The sequence below is a fragment of the Eremomyces bilateralis genome (genome assembly GCF_010015585.1).
Source record: "Eremomyces bilateralis CBS 781.70 unplaced genomic scaffold P152scaffold_2, whole genome shotgun sequence".
Classification (NCBI taxonomy): domain Eukaryota; kingdom Fungi; phylum Ascomycota; class Dothideomycetes; order Eremomycetales; family Eremomycetaceae; genus Eremomyces; species Eremomyces bilateralis.
Genome location: NW_022985068.1, coordinates 788,530 through 800,181, shown reverse-complemented (window position 1 = coordinate 800,181; position 11,652 = coordinate 788,530). Strand labels below are relative to the sequence as shown.

The window sequence follows — 11,652 nt, the reverse complement described above, 5'->3', positions numbered from 1 at the left end:
CGCGTTTTCCTTCATTGACCAAATCGCGAAGTCGCGCGCCATATGCAGCCCCAGCTCCTTAAACTCTACCATAGCCGATATTGATGCGTGTATGCGTTCACAGTAGGAGTACTGGAGTATTGGAACCAAAAGATTCCCAACAATGATTCCTTGACTCTTCTCCTCGCGGGCGGTTGTACGTTGCTCGCAATTTTCAACCCGAATGTCTGCCTTCGACCTCGTAATCCTGTCCTCTTCCCCAAGAGATCCAACAGACAGTCGCAAAGCGAACCGGCCGAAATATGGCGAGCCATCATCAGACGACCTTCCTTCACTCTTTGAGGTGATTCATCAGACGAAGCCGAAGAAAACCCCGCTTAGAAGCGGATCGCAAGCTGCACAGATACCGGACGATGCGATCACCGGCTTCACCAGCGTCGCAAAACTTGTCAAGGATGGAGTTTATACTCTTAAGCCGAAGGAGGTGGATGTCTGGGAGGTTCCATCCGATACGGAAAACACAAACACCAAGAGAAAGCCGGATCGATCTCAAAAACGGACCAAGAAGCAGAACTTGAAGGTTCAGGAGGCAAACCCTAATGGGGAATATCACCCCCGTCCAAAGCGGGTGCCAAAGAGGAAGAGCGACGAATGTAATGATTCTGTTCTCAAGGGAGTAGAACTTTCACTCGGCACTGAACTGGACAAGACCGCCACGCCGTTAGGAACAATCGAGGATCACGACCCGCTAGAGAGACCAGATCTGCCGCCTCGAGATGCCAATGACAACAAGATGAAGCCGTCTTCTAGGCCCAGGAAGGAGAGGCGGCGCAAGAGCTCGAGGGAGCGTTCAGAATACTTTTCACCGGCCGCAATACAGGCCCATTCACGGCGAACGTCGCCAGAAAATATTAATACGGCAGATTTATCACGGGCTGTCTCCCGGAAATCAAACTGGACCCCTCCAAAGCACTCAGAACTTCAGGGTGATGTAGATCGGGATATTCTGAGTGGCAGTGTTTCTCCACGCCCTGCAACGGACATCTCCAGCTTTTTGGACAGATTCGCATATGCCGAAGCAGATGCCACGGTCTTGAGTAAGTCCGACGTTGGCGGTGAAGCTCTAACGAAGCGACGACGGATAGAGGTATTTATCCCACAATCCAAGATGAGAGTTTGCATACTAACTACTTCATAGCTGGTGCAACCCTTAAACACTCCAGTCAGCGAGTCTCCCCCAGCGCCTGTTCCAGTGCCTATCCCCGAACCTAAACCGCCACAGGTAGCACCTGCAAAGAAAAAGAAAGGCGTTCGGACAATCACGGAGATTGCAACAGCACATTACCGATTGGAGCCTGAGCAACCACCGATTGAACAAGCGGCCATGCAGTCTATCTGCAACGTACTTCAAGCCGGCCAAAATCCAGAGCCCAAACCGCCCTCCAAAGCAACAAAAAGGAAGAAAACCGGCAAGCTGCCTAAGACCAATGCTACCATCACTTCGAAGCGGAAGAAGAATACCGAACCAAAGAAAAAGGCCACAAAGGTCGCGAAGCCGAAGCTCGTATCACCCAAAACTGTCGCGGAACGGCTTCACCAACAAAATATCCTCTTCGGAACGGCGAGTCAGTTGGCTGCCGATGAATCGCCTACCTTTACACGGCAAATCATCCAGGCAATGCGAGAGTCGGAGCGTGATGCACCCCCCGTTCGCCGGACGTCTCCGCCTAAAAGTCGCTTCCGGAGATCAGTCTCCGGCCCAAGCAGGAACCTATGGGCAGCGGGGGCACGGGAAAATGAATATGACGCTGACATGTCGCTCGAGGAAGAGCCTGTTTCTACCAAGGTGTCTGGCTTCCCGAGCTGGTCAGAGTCACTAGGTCTGTCCGGACCCAGACGCGGCTCTTCCGAAGCGGATCTAAAGCAGAACACACAGACCTCATTGCCGAAGTCTGGAGAGGACGAGTGGGTCGATATCGACCGGCTGATGCGCGACGAGCCCCAGACAACCTCAATGGATTCAAAAACAGACACTTCTCTACGGGAAAGCCTTGCTGGCGCCGGGTCATCTAATATCGGGTTAAAGTCGAGCGCTATCACAATATCCTCCGATGGTACGACACCTCCAAGGTCATCGATCAGCAGCGAAGGGCCGTTTGCCTTTCCGTCAAGACATTCATCAGTCCGGCCAACATACCCACGACCTGATGCTCACTTGAGTCAGGCACGCCTGCTCTCTACCTCTCCTGCCAAGAAAGGAAGAGGTCGTCTAAATAATACCACGGAGGCCACAATCGTTAATGACGAAGATGTATTTTTGCCCATTGAGGATATTTGCGACTCCGAAGAAGGCTCTACCCCGTCACCGCCGCGGAGGAATCCCCCTCCTAAGAAGGGAGCGGAGCTGCAACTCGTCTCTGGCAGCGCGGCCGGTCGGCAAACTGGCTATCTCCAACCAGCCGATGTGGAAGCTGTGGGTGAATTTGTTCTTACTACGACAGAGGGGACAGACGCGGCTTTCTTGAAGTGGGTAGATCATCTCCGAGCGACGCTGTTCCCGGAGATCACGAGGAGAGTGAAAGCTTCGACAGCACCGGAGAGGGACACAGAAGATGATCCTCGGCCATTCTCGTGGCATGAACGCATCATGATGTATGAGCCGATTATCATCGAGGATCTTGCAGATTGGCTTCGTGACGAGGGACTTGCCAAGGCCGAGATGCCAGCTGAGGCCCAAACGGGGCCATATGGTTCCCAGAGACAAGCGGCGAAACTAAAGGAGGTGAAGTTGAAGGCGTGGATGGTGCAGAAATGGTGCGAAGAGCGGAGCGTATGCTGCATTTGGCGGGAGAAGCAGCGGTGGAACCGCAAGCAGCTCTGATCAAGTAGACTTTTCGGATGCTTTTGAGTCCATTTTGGGTTTTCGGATACACCTTTGGATCAGCGTCATGAGTCATGGATTAGATTATGATTATGCGAGTATGAATTCGGCTACAAAACCGACTGCAGGATCATAGGTGCCCAGCCAAGCAGACCTGTGGCGTCCGTCCCATATACCTCTAATTCGCACTCCTCCAAAGGCAACTAAGAACCTTAAGCCAGTCCGAGACTCCTCCAGAAAAATCGCTCAAATTGGTATCCAGTCGTACTAATATATCCCAATATCAGATCACAGACCACATCAGGGAAGCCCCCAAGCAGACACAAGGACAACGACGACAGACCAGCCGGCGAAGACATTGGCCCTTGCTCCCGAACTTGTCGGCACATTGCCCGTCGCGGAACCCCCAAGATACCAGGAGCCAATGTCAGTAAGCTTTCCGCTCTCCGTCAACATCGCCCCATTCGGCCCGACGTTGGAGACACCGCTCCTGAAGGCGCCGAAATATGCGTAACGCTCGATGAAACTAGACGCCGCAAGTCAGTCGCCGAAATCCCACCACCGCAAGTAGAAGCGCCTCACTCACTCCGACCCATCCAGGTACTCCAAACTTTTATTAAAAACCTCCTGCGTCGCTGCCAACCCCTGATGCGCATACGCAAATTCCGTCACCCACACCGCCATCCCCGCCCCGAACACCTGCCGCTTTTCCCCTACATGGCTCGCCAGCCCCTCTATATTATCATACCAATGCGCCGTCAGAAAATCATACCCACATCTCCCCTCGCACGCCGCCAACCACCTCTCCAACCACGCCCGCCCGCCCGGCGCCCCCGTCGTCGCCGGCAACCCGACCTTCACCCCCCGCCGCCGCAGCGGCTCCATATTCGCCATCCACGCCTCCGCGGCCACTTCCACCGTGAGCGCCGACCCGCCTGTCGACGGGGGTCCGTCCGGCTCGTTGAAGCCGAGAACATGGGTGATGTTGGCGCCGCGGGCTAGCTGCGCGGTGACAGCGTCGAGGAAGGCGGTGGGTTGGTGGGGTGGGGGCGCGCCCCAGAGCATGGGGACGAAGTGAAGGGGGTTGCTGTGGAGGGAGGGAGTGGGTTCGGATTGGTAGTTGTAGTACCAGGTGAGGGGGCTGGGGGGTTGGGTCCAGATACGGTCGTCAGAGGGGCCGGAGGCGGGGGGGATGTAGATGAGGCCGCGTTTGGTGGCGAGGGTGGTAGAGGTGAGGAAGGCGAGGATGGTGGTTGCTGAAGCGAAGAATAGCATGGTGGACTAGATGAGTACAAAACCAAGGATATGCGGTAGATGGTAGGGCGAAGGGGTCGAAATTAACCGTACACCAACCTCGATGAAGGGCCCTTTGAGGCCAATATCAAACAACACAGTATAAATACTTTCCACCGCGCAGATGAAACACATAGACTTTTTGACAACGTTCGACCCTCTTCCAGATCAAAAATAAGGAACGGGCGACGATCTGACGATCTGACGCGTCCCAGTACAGAGAGCAGGGCGATGCGGACAATGACAAGAGTATGAAAGGCCAAAAACATTAGACATGAGAAAGGAAGATCATCAAACCCTTTTCAAAGCATTGTAAGAAAAGCAGGATACATGGGAGAATATCAACTGCGCCCGAAAGGAGGTGGTCAGTCAATAGAAACGTCGAGGAAGTCCAAAATGGTCAAGCTATGCACGCCTCGTGGAGGTTACTGGTGAGGCTGGACGAGCCTAGACTCCAGAGATACCAAGACTTGCTTTATTGCCTATTGGACTTAGATCCTAGAACGCCACCGGCATGGTCCTTGCTATCTTTGGAGTATTGGAAGAAATATCGATATTTCTAGAAAGGCATTAATTATGCATGGGATGACACATCGAGCCGCAAAAACGATTGAGTGAACATTGGAAGTGAGAGGCGGCTGGACCGGGACTGGGAATACTCAACCGAATATCTGACGTGTACAGTAGCTTTCTTCTCGGGGGGCCACCCTACTCTCCCCCGTCGAGTTGATTCAATCCATATTTTACTCGATATCACAGCTGTAAACCGTCAAGTGGCGGCAAAAAGATACCTTAGAAAGCGTCTCCATTCCTATCTATAAGGGACGTAGCTACACAAATGGTGCATCCCGACCTCCCGTGCGACAGCCTACGGCTCGCACGCGTCGTCTCCTCCGTTCCATCATCGATGCCTCCGTGACATACAATACAAATCAAGCATCCAAATTCCCACGAGATCATCATCGACCTCCGAGCCGCGTACACAACTCAACAGGCGTAAGAATGAAGTCGAAAGAATAATCGCCATCGCCGCACGGGCAGAGGGCGTGAAAGAATCGACGAGCATTCAGTGCGGGGTGGATATTGGGATGAAGCAAAGAATGTCGAGGGACCTGAAAAAGACATTATACAGATAAAGAAGAGGCGGCGATGGAGCCGGACTGGTTCTAGCCAAAGCAGAAGGCTTCCATACACCACAGAAATATCCACACTCAAAGAGTTGATGACCGGGAACGAGGAGTGCACCCCCGCGTCGCGAGAGCAAGCGGAGGTAATGTTGAAAGGCACCCACGTCGCCCCAGTCAACGAAACGAAGCAATCGGCAAAAAACGCCCATCATTATCGACACAAGCAAGGGAAATCCAGCCGTCGACCCCACCATGGCACCGTCATGTCTAAAACACGCCCCGAACCGCGGACTGCAGGACGCGTCGTCGCGTGTTAGAGCGTCCCTACATCGCCACGCCAGGCACCGGCTTCCGCTGCGGCACGGCCGCGGCAGTCGGAGGGGCGATGCTAATCGGGTTCATCGGGCTCGGGCCGGGTCCACCGGGAGCCGGAGCGGCGCCCGCCAGCTGGCTCGTGGAGTTGCTGCGTCGCCGGTTGTCTGTCTGCATCTGCGGACGTTGCTGCGCAGGGCCGCCACCGTATGGGCCGGGGGACATGGAGCGAGGCTGGTAGGCGTTGAAGGGGGCCGCGTTGCTGTTCGCGCGGGGTCGGGGGCCGTGCTGGTTCATGTGCTGGAGGCCAGGGGACTGGGGTCGACCGCGGGGGCGGCCGCCTGGGGGCGTCATGGGACGGTGAGAAGGCGCAGGTCCTGGGGAATTACGACCGCTACCAGGGGTCAACGGGCGTGGGACACCCGGGCTGCCAGGGAATGGCCCTGGAGAGTTGCGACCTGGTGAGTTGCGACCGGATGGGGGATGCGGGAATGCACCGGGACCGGGAATGGGACCAGGACCAGGACGCATGTTCTGCGGTGGCGGTCCTCGAGGAGGGCCGTTCGGCGGGGGACCAGCACGAGGCTTCACAGGAGTCTTAGACAAGCAGGATCGAGGAACGACACCTTGTTTTGAGCCGTTCATCAGGAGGCAAAGTGCCTGGAAAAGTTAGAAAGCAGTCAAAACCAAACGTCAAAGGATCAAAAACTTACCCAACCATCATCGTACTCGTGCAGGACACGAACCAGTTGCCCGGCATTGAGCCCGAGCTCATCTTCCATCGAAGGCTTGAAGTCCAATTGCACGCGGTGAACGGTTCCGATCGGTCGTGGCTTCTGTCCATTTGCGGCCAGGGCACCAAGGGGAATAGCAGCAGCGGTAGTCGCAACAGCAGGAACACCAGCGGCGGAAGAAGAATCGCTGTCAGCGCCGGGCGTACCGGGCGTCGGAGGGGCCTGGAGAGCGCCATCGACAGACCGGACGCTGGACGGCTTAGGAGTATTCGAGGATCCTTGGTTGTGGTGAGAGGCACCAATAGCTGCGGCACCAACGGCACCAACAGCAATAGCACCGGCAGCACCGGCGGCAAGCGCGGTTCCATCTGGACTTTGGATTGGAAGGTTGAAGCTGGCACCGCTCATGGGCTTCGGCGCATCCGTCATCTCAGCGTGGCTGCCGAACGGATTTTGAGCGTCGCCGGGACCGTTCGCATAGCTTGGCTCGCCAGATCGCTCCAATCCGCCGGCCGGTTGGCCATTGGGAGCCAGGAAACCCTGAGCATCGGTTGTCTTCGCAGGGGGAGCGGGAGCCATGTCCATCGGGGGAACATTGCTGCCACGGGCACCGGCAAGGTTGGGTTGGAACTGAGTGACGGGGCGAAGACTCAGTTGCGGAGCTACGGGCGGTGCAGCCGCAGCGGTAGCCGGAGGATCGGCGAATGGGTTATGCCCATTGCCGCTCTTTTCGTTGATGCTCGAATTATCTTGATCCCTCTTCTTCTTTCGGATGAAGAAGAAGGCTGCCGCGCCGATCAGGGCAACCAATGCGATGATACCAATCGCGAGACCGGCCTTGGCTCCACCCGACATCCCACCTGACACAGGTGCAGCGGATGGGGTTGAGGTCGCAGAGGCCTGTGCGATGCTTCGCTGAGCGGTCGAGAAAGTCGAGGAAGTGCTCTGGGACGACGATAGTGCAGTGGACGACAGCACCGCAGCACTGGTCGTCATGGCGACACTGCTACTTTCGGTTGACTTCGAAGTAACCTTCTCCTTGGTTGAGGTGGGCTTCGCATCCTCGGTTGAGGTGGTCTTCGGGTTTTCCTTCTTGGTTGTCGTAGCCTTCGTGTTCTTCGTTGAACTCGGTGCAGGATCACCCTGGGTAATATAGACGGCAGGTCCTTCGAAGGTTTTCGGCGCCGTGACATAGATGACCGATACCAGGGTTCGGCCTGAATTCCTGTTAGCATTTCCTATCTCATGATTGTTCTATCGCCATTTGCATTACTATTGCTCCCTTGTCCGTTCCCGTTGCCGTTGCTGTTGCTATTGCCTTCGGGAAGGAGACCAAGATCGCCCAGCAAATTGGAGATGATGCCATTACCATTTTGCGGTTCCGGACCCCTTGCTTCAAGCTCGACCACCTCCACCGCCTCCGCCTCCGGTTCTGCCTCACGCTCGACCACCACCACCGCCTCCGTCTCCGGTTCTGCCTCACGCTCTACAGCAGCGTGCAGGTGACGCGCATGGTGGTGGTGCACATAAAATGTGTCGTCTGGAATATGCATGATTGCGATTAAAGACGTGGAAGTCTATCGGTGTCGGCAATAAGTAGATAGAGTCGAAGGGATTCGAGGAATGCAGTCGGGGCTGGCGGATATAGCCTCCTTGCCGTGCAGCGCCGTTCTGGATCTTGACCAGCCAAATCTTGGGATTTTGCTATGGTTGGCAACCCCGTAGGAGCGGTTGAATTATGTATGGGAAACGAATGGAAATCCTGACGGACAGAATAATGATGAAACGATTGAAGACTGTTTCGCTAGACAGAGGCGCGGCCGATAAAAGAAGGGCGGCGACAGCCTGGTCGCAAAATGGAAGAATTGGTTAAAAGGGAGAGTGAGGGGGACTCATAACAGTTCTGAAGGAATGAATTCTCACGACCTGGTGCGGAATGGCGGAAAAGGGCGAAAGCAAAGGAAGGAGGGAGGAAGAGAACCGAAGGACAGGAGGAAAGACGTGAGACTTCGTGATGGAGGACGGCGGCTGTGGGCAGGAAGCCTGTGCCTGTCTGTGCCTCTGTGGCCGATTGGTGATAGCCCTGAGCCTGATGGGGTCCTGGTCTCCTTGAGGAATGAAGGAGGAAGCCGAACAGGCGACTGGCGAACCGTCTCTGCAGCTTCAGAGCTTCATGGCTTCAAATGAAACGATGGGGGAATGAATGGTGATTGGATCGCTAGGTTGGCGACGGGCCGGGGTTAGCGCGCTAGTGGGCTAATGCACGGGACGTAATTTCCGTTGCCAGGCACCTTTGATTTCCTATTGGATCACATCAAACAGGTTGGGCGCTTGGGCCAGTGCCGCCCTCATCAGTCATTCAGACATCTCCTCGAGTCCTTGGGCAAGTTCAAAGTTTGGTGCCGGTCTGACATCGGGTTCTGTTTTTCCAAAGGCAGAGACTGGCAGACCAAGACAGCCCGGCGGTCAGGCAGGCAAGCAGGCAGGCAGGCAGGCTCTATCTCACCACCACAACGTCTCCAGCCTCCACATGCTCACCAAGATACTTGTTGTTCATCCGCCATCCGGAATTCCGGACCCTCCCGGACCCATGTCCAAATGCCCTCACTTCTGTCCTTACTCCTCACTCCTCACACATAGCCAACCGGTCTACAGATACAGCTCTCGCTAATTATTAGAAACGCCCTTCAAAATACAATTCCTTATGAATCATCATAGAACCCAGTCTGCAATATCTTTCTTGGATCCACTTGGTAATTCGAATTTCGACGTAGCTGGGGCCCTGATCGTATTATCGAGGATCATCTCTCGAATCCGTGCCAACGCCATGTTCCATCCACTCCAACTCCGCCACGCTCCCATTATCGAATTCTAATTTCGGTCCAATCATCCCGGATCCTGGTGCAGATGTCAAACCTTGTGCGATGATCCCAACTTGGGAGGATTTGGACCGCGACGGCTCGAATCCTGAAACGCTGAGCTTCGGTCCGTGCTGTACCAGCCAATCCTCCTCGAAGTTCGCTCCTCTATCACCTCACAGAAGAAATCGCCAACTTTTCAGGCAGGAAAGCTCCAACTGTTACCCTTCGCCAGAGATCTTGAGCTGGCCGGCGACGTTGCATTGGCGAGTCAATTTTGCGATATTGCACACCTAAGTGCTGACGCTGCTGAACCCCGACCTCATATTTGCGATATTAATTGCGAAATTCCTTTTGCCCCGACCATTTTGGGAGGATATCGCAGGGATTCCCGGAAACCGTCGGCTGGAAGTTGGAACATGATATAGCTCAGCCACGTGCTTGATCGTCGGTTTTAACGTCGACGTCGGTGGAGTCACTTCGACGGAGGTCTTGATATGTACTTTCAGTCCGATGCACAGCGATCCAAGAGACTGTTCGGTCATGGCTCTATCTCCCTCATACAAAAGATCAAAGCTGCTATCCCTCATTGTCACAATGAGCTGCATATTGGATCTCACTCTTTTCTCGCAGCCTCTTTCCGAGACTGGGATAGGCATGGCTTCTTCGTCTATTATAAATTTATAATGCAATCCACTTGGAACTACGGAGTAGACATAACTACAATGTATATCGCGTAAGCGGGTGGGTAACTTCTCGGTTTCTAGAATCATCAGAAAAATTACACAAGAAGTTGGCAACGCCACAAGGTGAGCATTTCAGGACTTCCGGTTGGTATCCGGGGCTCTCAATTTCATTTGCCGGTAAGGTTTATTATCTCGTCTTCTGTTTCATTCCAGTTGCAAAGTGTTTGGTATCGAAGGGATGGAAATAGAAGAAGCTGTTCGTCAATCAAGGATTCCAGGCGCACTTCGCACCTATCTTGACCTGACTTGAAGTCGAGTCCAAACGCTGCAAAAGTCCGCCCGTTCCAAGATGATGCTTGGCGATAAACTCTGAGGAATTGGGGCAAGAAAGGGACAACTTGGACCCTACTACAATCCAAGAAATCCAGAATACCCACACGGGGTATTCTATACTTAGGATATCGGAGGTCTGGCACTGGGTCTTTTTCTCCAGATGTCATCGCACATGGGTGGTGCGACGGGGGCAACTGGCATCTTGACCCAGACTCGAAGTCATGAGATATCCCGAATAGGAAATTACCACATCCAGAACCCCGCAGACCCTGAATATCGGCGTCATGTTCTACGTCAAGTCTTCTAGAAGCCACCTGCTACCGCGTCGGATCTTTGATGCTGGATGCGTATTTAAAAGCCGTCTTCGCTGCAGCATGGCGGCACTGATCCAAACGAACCAACACCCAGACAACAATCACAACACAGTTACATCCAAATACAGCCATGTCTTCACAGTATGTCCCTACCATGAAATGATCTACGATGCGACTTCGGTACTGAACAACGATCCAGACACGAAAGAGGTTACGATCCCGAGATCGCCGAGTCAAAGATCGACCCTCTCGGCTCCCCTCTCAAAGAGGGTCACTGCCTCGAGATGCCGGAGGAATCCGTCGGCACCGATCACGACATCGAGGAATCCAAGATCTCTCCTCTTAGAAAGAGTAAGTTCTGGACCGGTCACCCTCGACCTCTAATATATGGGTCGCAGAAGCGTTCGTGGCGCTGGCTAACATTCTCTCCTCGAACCAGATCAGGATTACTTCGGTGCGGGCCATGGACGCAACCAGGGAAAGCATTCCCGCGACATGTACGGCGCCAAAACCCATCGCTTGGAAGGCAGTGCCGCTATGATCGACGAGGACCAAGGACGCCGCGATGAAACCACTCACTCATCTCATGTCAGGCCACTGCGCCACCTGGAGGAGAAGAGGAGATAGGGAATGGCTTGCGAAATCACGACTTATGTACCCATAGTTATTGAAATTTGAAATCGGAGAGTGGACAAGATAGAATCGACTAAATAACCGAAACTCGTCCCGTTTGGACCCCACCCTCATCGCTAAAACGCTTCATAAGTCCTTGCTTCTATCCACTATCCAGCCACCAACGATCTACAAAATTCAACCAAACAAAAACAAAAACATACAGCAATGGGAGTTCCCACGTGGTCACCCACCGTAGTACTATTCCATCTCTAACCTGCTTGAGTACGGCAGAGCGGACGGGATGCCCTATATTCAGGTTGATATGGCCGTATGTAGTAGTAATTGAAACTTTTCACAATATCAACCTAGCAATCTGCAAAATTCAACCAAACAAAAACAAAAACATACAGCAATGGGAGTTCCCACGTGGTCACCCACCGTAGTACTATTCCATCTCTAACCTGCTTGAGTACGGCAGAGCGGACGGGATGCCCTATATTCAGGTTGATGTGGCCGTATG

At 54.0% G+C, this 11,652-nt stretch overlaps 3 protein-coding genes across 3 annotated transcripts; 1 reads left to right on the top strand and 2 right to left on the bottom strand.

Annotated features, from left to right (window-relative positions):
• Positions 1–202: 202 nt before the first annotated feature.
• On the top strand, positions 203–2,860 carry P152DRAFT_470319 (uncharacterized protein; the record flags this gene model as incomplete). Its single annotated transcript, XM_033680963.1, has 2 exons — positions 203–1,126; positions 1,178–2,860. The coding sequence occupies 2 exons, from the start codon at positions 203–205 to the stop codon at positions 2,858–2,860; spliced, it is 2,607 nt and encodes an 868-aa protein (XP_033537913.1).
• Positions 2,861–2,954: 94 nt separating this feature from the next.
• On the bottom strand, positions 2,955–4,627 carry P152DRAFT_454546 (uncharacterized protein). Its single transcript, XM_033678609.1, has one exon. The coding sequence runs from the start codon at positions 4,133–4,135 to the stop codon at positions 3,443–3,445; it is 693 nt and encodes a 230-aa protein (XP_033537912.1). The 5' UTR covers positions 4,136–4,627; the 3' UTR covers positions 2,955–3,442.
• A 733-nt stretch (positions 4,628–5,360) lies between these two features.
• On the bottom strand, positions 5,361–7,446 carry P152DRAFT_116627 (uncharacterized protein). The gene is made up of 2 exons (XM_033673672.1): positions 6,306–7,446; positions 5,361–6,252 (listed from the first exon to the last, which is right to left on the bottom strand). Exons 1-2 carry the CDS (start codon positions 7,320–7,322, stop codon positions 5,605–5,607), a joined length of 1,665 nt encoding a protein of 554 aa, XP_033537911.1. The 5' UTR covers positions 7,323–7,446; the 3' UTR covers positions 5,361–5,604.
• Positions 7,447–11,652: the final 4,206 nt, after the last annotated feature.

What these genes read in the sequence shown, in the direction of transcription:
- P152DRAFT_454546 (XM_033678609.1), bottom strand. Translation starts at nt 4,135, where the DNA reads ATGCTATTCTTCGCTTCAGCAACCACCATCCTCGCCTTCCTCACCTCT.
- P152DRAFT_116627 (XM_033673672.1), bottom strand. Translation starts at nt 7,322, where the DNA reads ATGACGACCAGTGCTGCGGTGCTGTCGTCCACTGCACTATCGTCGTCC. An exon ending in ACGAGTACGATGATGGTTGG is followed by an intron (nt 6,253 to 6,305) that starts GTAAGTTTTTGA and finishes TAACTTTTCCAG; the next exon opens with GCACTTTGCCTCCTGATGAA.